At 42.4% G+C, this 11,683-nt stretch overlaps 1 protein-coding gene across 2 annotated transcripts in view; it reads right to left on the bottom strand.

Annotated features, from left to right (window-relative positions):
• Positions 1-11,683, bottom strand: part of PIGL (phosphatidylinositol glycan anchor biosynthesis class L) — a 247,191-nt gene continuing 235,508 nt past the window's right edge. For both annotated transcript variants that reach the window (XM_073616886.1, XM_073616885.1), the window contains one exon: positions 1-1,057. In XM_073616886.1, the coding sequence (XP_073472987.1) occupies positions 936-1,057 (122 nt within the window). In that variant the 3' untranslated portion in view covers positions 1-935. The remainder of the gene's footprint in view (positions 1,058-11,683) is intronic.

The following is an 11,683-nucleotide window of genomic DNA, read 5'->3' as shown; positions in this document are numbered from 1 at the left end:
TTTTTCTTTTTTTTTTTTTTATGTTTTCTGAGTACTGAAGGATATTAACATTTGGATGAAAAAAGCTACATATTCATAGTTTAGCAGACTATTAAACGCCTATTGTGAGGATGCATTTTTAAATCACTGAACAGTATTTTTGCAATAAACCAAGATTTATAATGAGGTAGTTGATGGTTTATGGCATTTTCCACTCAAGAATCAGACATATTCAGGCATAAAGTATATCAAAGACTTTTGGGTTAAGGGTTCTTTACTTTAAGAGCAGTGAAGCACCAGAGACCATAATAAACTGATCTAAAAAGAGACAATCTCTACTTACAAACCTGGTGGACGTATGACCTTTGCACATTCACGCTGCTGTCTTTTTTTGATAATAAACAGAGAAATTATGTTTACGATGATGAACAAAGTACAGATGTCACAACCAAGATGCAGTGACTGCTGCTGGAGTGTGCAGCAATAATAATTAACTAAACACCGGCTATCCATAAAGCCAAGATATACAGTACATAAACTTTATATTTTATTTCAAATGTAAAAATACAACAAAAATAGGCAAAAAATCTTCAGCAGCAGAAAATCAGTGTGTGCGTCCATAGTAATAAGCCAGATATATGCTGCCACAGTCTTGGGAGATGTTGCTGTAATCTGATTACTGCAGGCATCTCCCCCCCCCCCATTTCTTTGAGCTCCAATGTCCATTTATTATGTTACAAAAATGCCCACATATAGATATATACCACTTCACCGAAAAAACTGTTTTTTTTGTTTTGTTTTGTTTTTTTTACCATGAAAAGAGATTTATTCCATTTACCCGACCAACCACACTTGTCTTTTATCTCCAGTTTGTCTCTAAAGATGAGCCATGCTCATTGACTTGCATGCAGCAATAACAGTTTTATGACAAGTTCAGCTTTAGATCGGAGTGTCAGCTATCCTTTTCTGTTTCCTGGCCATGAAGAAAGTGCAATGAGTTGATAGCCATGTAATGGGAGAACAGCAGGTAAATATGACGAAACCAGAGCAGCTGGCTTTGATGACACATCATGGCGTCCTGGAACACAAGCAGACATAAGATGAAAACACACGCTCCCATAAAACGGACATACGGATATTTATAGTTCAGAAAAAAATTGAAGCTCTCTTATAAACCATTGATATCTTTATCCTGTTAATATAATTGTATTTATTGATCTGAAGTTAATGTATAGGTGGTTTGAAAAATGTATCCAGCTGTGAGGACTAACGGCCTATATTCACACAGCTTGCTAAATTCAGGATTTAAAACCCAAAAAACAAACCTGTAATGTATTGTAATTTAGCAGCCCTTAGATCTTATCGAAGGCCGTGCCTCTGATTTGGTCTACTCTAGAGAATACCTCCCCCTCCTTATATCTCCATTACACCGAGGGGAGGGGGGGGGGGGATTAAATTGTTTATAAAGGAGAAGTGGACAAGTCTAAAAACACTGTTCTCAGCTCAAAGAGTGAGAACAGGAAGTTAGAAGCTCATTGGATTAACTACTTGCAGGCCGCCCCCCTGCAATGTACTAGATGGGCAGCCTGCACAGGCAAAGCAGGGATGAGAAACTATAAGGTCTATTAGTAAAAGCAGCACACTTTACACATAGTTAGGCACACATTTAACCCCTTGATCGCCCTACATGTTAACCTCTTCCCAGCCAGTGTCATTAGTACAGTGACAATGTATAGTAGTATCACTGATCACTGTATTAGTGTCACTGGTGATGTTAGTGACAGTTAGTGTCAGATTGCCCACTGCACTCGCAGTCCCATTATAAGTCACTGTCCACCTGTATATAGTTCAGTATATATATGCTATAACTTTCACGCAAACCAATTAATATATACTTATTGGGATTTTTTTTTTTTATCAAAGACATGTAACAGAATACATTTTGGTCAAAATTTATGAAGAAATTAGATTTTTTTTCAAAATATATCGGATATGTTTTGTAGCAGAAAGTAAAAAATAGATTTTTTTTTTCAAAATTTTCTGTCACAAAAAATAAAAAACCCAGTGGAGATCAAATACTACCAAAAAGAAAGCTCTATTTGTGTGAAAAAACAATGATCCAAATTTTGTTTGGGTACGCATACAATTCACACATATTCCCATCTACATATATGTGAGCCTAGCCCTAATAAGGATTCTGTACTAGGGGGAGAAGAAGGGATGGGGGGTGTCTGTACTGAGGAGTGGGGGGCTGGAATGGGGGATTAAGGAATTTTAAGGGAGTCAGTCTGTACTGAAGTGTCTGTGCTGGGGTAGGGGGTCTGTACTGAGGGTTTTTTCGTTTTTGCTGGGTGGGGGCATCAATAATTAGGGGTCTTTGCTTGGGGGGGGGGGGGGTAGTCTGTGCTGGGGAGGTCCATCTGTACTGAGGGGTCTGTGCTGGGGGTGGGGTCCATCTGTGCTGGGAAGGGTAGTCTGTACTGTGGTGTCTGTGTTTGGGGGGGAGGGGGGGGGCTGTACTGAGGGAGAATTTAGGGAAGTTCTTCTCTAAGGTCAGCAGTGTGTAGAAAAGGATGTGTAATGAAAGAGTATGTATTCATAAAAATGAGTGTGCTGACTGTGCCACAGTCATTAAAGCATTTCTAAAGGATATATATTTTTAAAATAATAGCCATGATAGAGCTGCCCTGAACCTCCTCTTCTGGGGTCCCCTGGCTGGCTCTGTTCACACCTCCTCTTTTGTGTCTGACCCCATAGCAAACGCAGGCTCGGTCAAGCTCTCCGACACACGCAGCGTGGCTTGGCCTTGACCCCCCACAGCCTTCTCATAGCATTTGATTGACAGCAGCAGGAGCCAATGCTGTATATCTCCCTATGAGTAGAGGGAAAAGGGAGAGAAGAGATTCAGCAGTGTACATCGCGGGATCGATTGAGGACTAAATATTTAGGGGGGTGGGGGAGCACAACAAGTATAAAATGTTTTTTTTTACTTTAATACAGGAAATGCACTAAGGTAAAAAAAAATTTTAGCTTTAGAATCACTTTAAAGCATAATTTGTGGGTAAAAGGACTATAGTATTTATGTGCTGAGTATATGGGGCTCAAGTTTTATTTAACTATGCCCTGTTAAGCCCCTCCCACTGTTAGTGCAATTTGGCCACACCCACAATGTGGCATAGTGTGCTGCGTGCAACGCTTTATTTCTTACTAACATTTTTGGAGGAGGGAGGGGGTGTCAAAACAATTATCATCCCCCCCCGTTGCCAGATGTGGTAGGTACCTCCCTGTTCCAGGACCATTTGTCAGTGGTGGGATTACCTTAATTTCGGTCTGGATCACAACTGTGGGTGAAGAGGTTTCAGAAAAGGAAGTGATGGGAAATATCCCCAAAGAAAATAATAAGTGGTGACCCTTTCCCACTTCATCCAAATTTATTGGAATGGTTTATGCTGGAATTCTAGTCTTGTTACATAGTCTGCATGTAGATCTTCAGCAGAAGAAGTCATTTTTGCATATTACATGTGCAGCCTATACCTCCTGCTTAGCAGTGCAGCACAGTCATGGAGCTCCCCTATCAGGCTGACAAGACAAACTGAAAACAATGCACTCTCTATGTCAGTAATAAGTTATCTTGGCAGTTGTTCAGCAGTGGTGCTGAATAGCTTATACAATAATAACTCCCTAGAGGGAGTCTACAAAACTTCCCTAGAGGGAAGTCTACAAATCTCTGTATGGAATAGGATCACAAAGGCACAGAACAGGAAGTACAGGCAGTTTTCAGGTTAGGTGTCCATTCACACTTGTACAACTTGTCATACAACTTTGGATATCAAAGTCAAATGACAAGTCGAACCCCATGTTTTCCAATGATATTCGTTCATATATGTGCGACTTAAAGCTGCAGCGACTTCAAAGTAGTTCATGCACTACTTTGGTCTGACTTTCATGCAATGTGAGGGCAATAGACTTCAATGTTGCATGAAAGTCGTACCTGAATGTTTCACATGTTTTACATGCAACAATTGTCCATTATCTTTGGTCAAAACCAAAGTTGCATCCATCCGAGTCATACAAATCCAAAGTTGTTTCAAAGTTGCACCAAATTACAAGTCGAGCTACTTTGGAATCATACAAGTGTGAATTTAGCCTAAAAAAGAAGTCGTAAGATAACTCACTAAGATGTTTTTTTAACCACTTGCCGACCGCCTAACGACGATATACGTCGGCAGAATGGCACGGGCAGGCAGAATCACGGTCGGCTTGTGACTGGGAGCGATGAGAGGTGAGGGGGAGACCATCCGTTCGTGGCACCCCCCTCGCGATCGCTCCCAGCCAATGAGAATCTTCCTTTGCTGCTGTATGCTAAACAGCAGCAAAGGAAATTATGTCATCTCTCCTCGGCTCGGTATTTTCCGTTACGGCGCCGAGGAGAGAAGACATCACTGTGAGTGTAAAACACAAACACACACAGTAGAACATGCCAGGCACACATTACACCCCCGACCCCCCCCATCGCCCCCCGGTCATCCCCCCCCCCCGTCACACTGACACCAAGCAGTTTTTTTTTGTTTTTTTTTTAATTACTGCATGGTGTCAGTTTGTGACAGTTACTGTGGTAGGACAGTTACTGTTAGCCCCCTTTAGGTCTAGGGTACCCCACTAACCCCCCCTAATAAAGATTTAACCCCTTGATCACCCCCCGTCACCAGTGTCGCTAAGCGATCATTTTTCTGATCGCTGTATTAGTGTCACTGGTGACGCTAGTTAGGGACGTAAATATTTAGGTTCGCTGTCAGCGTTTTATAGCGTCAGGGACCCCCGTATACCATCGAATAAATGTTTTAACCCCTTGATTGCCCCCTAGTTAACCCTTTCACCACTGAGCACCGTATAAGTGTTACGGGTGACGCTGGTTAGTTTGTTTATTTTTTATAGTGTCAGGGCACCCGCCGTTTATTACCGAATAAAGGTTTAGCCCCCTGATCGCCCGGCGGTGATATGCGTCGCCCCAGGCAGCGTCAGATTAGCGCCAGTACCGCTAACACCCACGCACGCAGCATACGCCTCCCTTAGTGGTATAGTATCTGAACGGATCGATATCTGATCCGATCAGATCTATACTAGCGTCCCCAGCAGTTTAGGGTTCCCAAAAACGCAGTGTTAGTGGGATCAGCCCAGATACCTGCTAGCACCTGCGTTTTGCCCCTCCGCCCGGCCCAGCCCACCCAAGTGCAGTATCGATCGATCACTGTCACTTACAAAACACTAAACGCATAACTGCAGCGTTCGCAGAGTCAGGCCTGATCCCTGCGATCGCTAACAGCTTATTTGGTGGTGTTTTGGTGAACTGGCAAACACTAGCCCCAAGCAGCGTCAGGTTAGCGCCAGTACCGCTAACACCCACGCACGCAGCATACGCCTCCCTTAGTGGTATAGTATCTGAACGGATCAATATCTGATCCAACCAGATCTATACTAGCATCCCCAGCAGTTTAGGGTTCCCAAAAACGCAGCGTTAGCGGGATCAGCCCAGGTACCTGCTAGCACCTGCGTTTTGCCCCTCCGCCCGGCCCAGCCCAGCCCACCCAAGTGCAGTATCGATCGATCACTGTCACTTACAAAACACTAAACACATAACTGTAGCGTTCGCAGAGTCAGGCCTGATCCCTGCGATCGCTAACAGTTTTTTGGTAGCGTTTTGGTGAACTGGCAAGCACCAGCGGCCTAGTACACCCCGGTCGTAGTCAAACCAGCACTGCAGTAACACTTGGTGACGTGGCGAGTCCCATAAGTGCAGTTCAAGCTGGTGAGATGGCAAGCACAAGTAGTGTCCTGCTGCCACCAAGATGAAGACAAACACAGGCCCGTCGTGCCCATAGTGCCCTTCCTGCTGCATTCGCCAATCCTAATTGGGAACCCACCACTTCTGCAGCGCCCGTACTTCCCCCATTCACATCCCCAACCAAATGCAGTCGGCTGCATGAGAGGCATTTTCTTTATGTCCTCCCGAGTACCCCTACCCAACGAACCCCCCCAAAAAAGATGTTGTGTCTGCAGCAAGCGCAGATATAGGCGTGACACCCGCTATTATTGTCCCTCCTGTCCTGACAATACTGGTCTTTGCATTGGTGAATGTTTTGAACGCTACCATACACTAGTTGAGTATTAGCGTAGGGTACAGCATTGCACAGACTAGGACACACTTTCACAGGGTCTCCCAAGATGGCATCGCATTTTGCGAGACCCAAACCTGGAACCGGTTACAGTTATAAAAGTTAGTTACAAAAAAAGTGTAAAAAAAAAAAAAAAACACAAACAAAAATATAAAATAAAAAAAAATAGTTGTCGTTTTATTGTTCTCTCTCTATCTATTCTCTCTCTATTGTTCTGCTCTTTTTTACTGTATTCTATTCTGCAATGTTTTATTGTTATTATGTTTTATCATGTTTGCTTTTCAGGTATGCAATTTTTTATACTTTACCGTTTACTGTGCTTTATTGTTAACCATTTTTTTGTCTTCAGGTACGCCATTCACGACTTTGAGTGGTTATATCAGAATGATGCTTGCAGGTTTAGGTATCATCTTGGTATCATTCTTTTCAGCCAGCGGTCGGCTTTCATGTAAAAGCAATCCTAACGGCTAATTAGCCTCTAGACTGCTTTTACAAGCAGTGGGAGGGAATGCCCCCCCTCCCCCACCATCTTCCCGTGTTTTTCTCTGGCTCTCCTGTCTCAACAGGGAACCTGAGAATGCAGCCGGTGATTCAGCCAGCTGACCATAGAGCTGATCAGAGACCAGAGTGGCTCCAAACATCTCTATGGCCTAAGAAACCGGAAGCTACGAGCATTTTATGACTTAGATTTCGCCGGATGTAAACAGCGCCATTGGGAAATTGGGGAAGCATTTTATCACACCGATCTTGGTGTGGTCAGATGCTTTGAGGGCAGAGGAGAAATCTAAGGTCTAATAGACCCCAATTTTTTCAAAAAAGAGTACCTGTCACTACCTATTGCTATCATAGGGGATATTTACATTCCCTGAGATAACAATAAAAATGATTAAAAAAAAAAAAAAATTAAAGGAACAGTTTAAAAATAAGATAAAAAAGCAAAAAAATAATAAAGAAAAAAAATAAAGAAAAAAAGCACCCCTGTCCCCGCCTGCTCTCGCGCTAAGGCGAACGCAAGCGTTGGTCTGGCGTCAAATGTAAACAGCAATTGCACCATGCATGTGAGGTATCACTGCGAAGGTCAGATCGAGGGCAGTAATTTTAGCAGTAGACCTCCACTGTAAATCTAAAGTGGTAACCTGTAAAGGCTTTTAAAAATGTATTTATTTTGTTGCCACTGCACGTTTGTGCGCAATTTTAAAGCATGTCATGTTTGGTATCCATGTACTCGGCCTAAGATCATCTTTTTTATTTCATCAAACATTTGGGCAATATAGTGTGTTTTAGTGCATTAAAATTTAAAAAAGTGTGTTTTTTCCCAAAAAAATGCGTTTGAAAAATCGTTGCGCAAATACTGTGTGAAAAAAAAAAAATGAAACACCCACCATTTTAATCTGTAGGGCATTTGCTTTAAAAAATATATAATGTTTGGGGGTTCAAAGTAATTTTCTTGCAAAAAAAAATAATTTTTTCATGTAAACAAAAAGTGTCAGAAAGGGCTTTGTCTTCAAGTGGTTAGAAGAGTGGTTGATGTGTGACATAAGCTTCTAAATGTTGTGCATAAAATGCCAGGACAGTTCAAAACCCCCCCAAATGACCCCATTTTGGAAAGTAGACACCCCAAGCTATTTGCTGAGAGGCATGTCGAGTCCATGGAATATTTAATATTGTGACACAAGTTGCGGGAAAGAGACAATTTTTTTTTTTTTTTTTTGCACAAAGTTGTCACTAAATGATATATTGCTCAAACGTGCCATGGGAATATGTGAAATTACACCCCAAAATACATTTTGTTGCTTCTCCTGAGTATGGGGATACCACATGTGTGAGACTTTTTTGGAGCCTACCCTCGTACGGCACCCCGAAAACCAAGCACCGCCTTCAGGCTTTCTAAGGGCGTTAATTTTTGATTTCACTCTTCACTGCCTATCACAGTTTCGGAGGCCACGGAATGCCCAGGTGGCACAAACCCCCCCAAATGACCCCATTTTGGAAAGCAGACACCCCAAGCTATTTGCTGAGAGGTATAGTGAGTATTTTGCAGACCTCACTTTTTGTCACAAAGTTTTGAAAATTGAAAAAAGAAAAAAAAAATTTTTTTTCTTGTCCTTCTTCATTTTCAAAAACAAATGAGAGCTGCAAAATACTCACCATGCCTCTCAGCAAATAGCTTGGGGTGTCTACTTTCCAAAATGGGGTCATTTGGGGGGGGTTTGTGCCACCTGGGCATTCCATGGCCTCCGAAACTGTGATAGGCAGTGAAGAGTGAAATCAAAAATTTACACCCTTAGAAATCCTGAAGGCGGTGATTGGTTTTCGGGGCCCCGTACGCGGCTAGGCTCCTAAAAAGTCCCACACATGTGGTATCCCCATACTCAGGAGAAGCAGCTAAATTTATTTTGGGGTGCAATTCCACATATGCCCATGGCCTGTGTGAGCAATATATCATTTAGTGACAACTTTGTGGGAAAAAAAAAAAAATTGTCACTTTCCCGCATTTTGTGTCAAAATCTAAAATATTCTATGGACTCAACATGCCTCAAAGCAAATAGCTTGGGGTGTCTACTTTCCAAAATGGGGTAATTTGGGGGGGGGTTTATGCCATCTGGGCATTTTATGGCCTTCAAAACTGTGATAGGTAGTGAGGAGTAAAATCAAAAATTTACGCCCTTAGAAATCCTGAAGGCAGTGATTGGTTTTCGGGGCCCCGTACGCGGCTAGGCTCCCAAAAAGTCCCACACATGAGGTATCCCCGTACTCAGGAGAAGCAGCTGAATATATTTTGGGGTGCAATTCCACATATGCCCATGGCCTGTGTGAGCAATATATCATTTAGTGACAACTTTTTGTAATTTTTTTTTTTTTGTTTTGTCATTATTCAATCACTTGGGACAAAAAAAATTAATATTCAATGGGCTCAACATGCCTCTCAGCAATTTCCTTGGGGTATCTACTTTCCAAAATGGGGTCATTTGTGGGGGTTTTGTACTGCTCTGCCATTTTAGCACCTCAAGAAATGACATAGGCAGTCATAAATTAAAGGCTGTGTAAATTCCAGAAAATGTACCCTAGTTTGTAGGCGCTATAACTTTTGCGCAAACCAATAAATATACACTTATTGACATTTTTTTTACCAAAGACATGTGGCCGAATACATTTTGGCCTAAATGTATGACTAAAATTGAGTTTATTGGATTTTTTTTATAACAAAAAGTAGAAAATATCATTTTTTTTCAAAATTTCCGGTCTTTTTCCGTTTATAGCGCAAAAAATAAAAACGGCAGAGGTGATCAAATACCATCAAAAGAAAGCTCTATTTGTGGGAAGAAAAGGACGCAAATTTCGTTTGGGTACAGCATTGCATGACCGCGCAATTAGCAGTTAAAGCGACGCAGTGCCAAATTGTAAAAAGTGCTCTGGTCATTAAGGGGGTAAATCCTTCCGGGGCTGAAGTGGTTAAAGCGAATTGTGGATTCATTAAGCAACAGCTGACAAACATTGGCACTGTTACAATGCAAATGCAGCAGGGGCTTTTAGCGATGAATGATGTACAAACGGATGCTTCTTTATGTACACACTCAGGTCAAACAATGGAGAATTCTAATATTAAAGTCAACACAAACATTTCTGTGTAAGTTCTAACCAAGAAGAAATAAGCCATGTGTCTGATCCAGCTCTATCAGTGTAAAGTCTGCTCAGGCATTTCATTAAGAATATCCTATGATGACATCATATCACACGATAGCTTTTAGTAATCACAAGATCTTGGTGGGTAATCACATGTTCTAGATAGAAATTTAGCATTAAGGATAGTAACCCAAGATTTGAAAGAGAAGTGTGGGAATTGAAAATGAAAAACAAACAATCATACTTAGCTAGATGGCTGCAGCTCAGATGTCTACATTACAGGTAGACAATACCACCTGGTCCAGCACTTTGGGCAACTGGACAATGAAGGAACAGCAGCACACTGACACTGTGTTCTCTTCTCCTATAAGTATGTTCACAGTGTTATAGGGCGTACACACGGTCGGACTTTGTTCGGACATTCCGACAACAAAATCCTAGGATTTTTTCCATTGGATGTTGGCTCAAACTTGTCTTGCATACACACGGTCACACAAAGTTGTCGGAAAATCCGATCGTTCTAAACGCGGTGACGTAAAACACGTACGTCGGGACTATAAACGGGGCAGTGACCAATAGCTTTCATCTCTTTATTTATTCTGAGCATGCGTGGCACTTTGTCCGTCGGATTTGTGTACACACGATCGGAATTTCCGACAACGGATTTTGTTGTCGGAAAATTTTATCTCCTGCTCTCCAACTTTGTGTGTCAGAAAATCCGATGGAAAATGTCCGATGGAGCCCACACACGGTCGGAATTTCCGACAACACGCTCCGATCGGATATTTTCCATCGGAAAATCCGACCGTGTGTACGGGGCATATGAATGACGGGACTTTGTAAAGCAGTAGACCACTGAATGGCTGACCGTGCTTCTCAGAGGAATATCTACTGATGTCCAGCTATATTAAGATACAAAAATCTTGTTTCTGTTTAGAACTGAACTACAGGGATTATTTGTATTGGATACTTACATTGGTGCAGCTTGGCACAAAGTACAGTTGTGCTCATAAGTTTACATACCCTGGCAGAATGTATGATTTTCTTGGTCATTATTCAGAGAATATGAATGATAAACACAAAAACTTTTCTTTCACTCATGGTTAGTGTTTGGCTGAAGCCATTTATTATCAATCAACTGTGTTTACTCTTTTTAAATTATAATGACAACAGAAACTGCCCAAATCACCCTGATCAAAAAAGTTTACATACCCCAGTACTTAATACCGTATTTTGCCCCCTTTAACATCAATGACAGTTTGAAGTCTTTTGTGGTAATTGTGGATGAGGCTCTTTATCTTTTCAGATGGTAAAGCTACCCATTCCTCTTATCAAAAAGCCTCCAGTTCCTGTAAATTCTTGGGCTGTCTTGCATGCAGGGCCGGTGCAACCACTAGGCCAACTAGGCAGCCGCCTAGGACGCACTGCTGCCTGGGGCGCTTGGCCACCGGTGTTCTTACTCTCTTCTTTTTGCAGCAAGCACCTAAGTCTCAGCATTAACAGGCAGCTGCCGCTCTGTTCGCATATAGTGTCAGAGGTGCAATGGCCTGTGTCTGCGTCCCAACTCTCAAATGAATGGAAGCAAGCAAACATTAATTTATGGGCACTGGTAGGCTGCACTGATGGGTGCTGGTGAGGCTGCAATTGATGGGTGCTGGTGAGAGCTGCATTTGATGGGTGCTGGTGAGGCTGCATTTGATAGGCGCTGGTGAGGTTGCATTTGATGGGCGCTGGTATGAATTTTATAGGTGCTGGTGAGGCTGAATTTGATGGGTGCTTCATTAAAAAGGTGGGTATACATGGGCAGGGCACAGGGGGTGGGGTCAGGGGTGGAGCCGGGGGGGGGGCGGAAAAATGAGGTTTCGCCTAGGGTGTCAAAAATCCTTGTACCAGCCATGCTTGCATGA

The sequence above is a fragment of the Aquarana catesbeiana genome, linkage group LG02 (assembly GCF_042186555.1).
Source record: "Aquarana catesbeiana isolate 2022-GZ linkage group LG02, ASM4218655v1, whole genome shotgun sequence".
Classification (NCBI taxonomy): Eukaryota; Metazoa; Chordata; class Amphibia; order Anura; family Ranidae; genus Aquarana; species Aquarana catesbeiana.
This window is presented reverse-complemented; position numbering and strand designations above follow the sequence as displayed.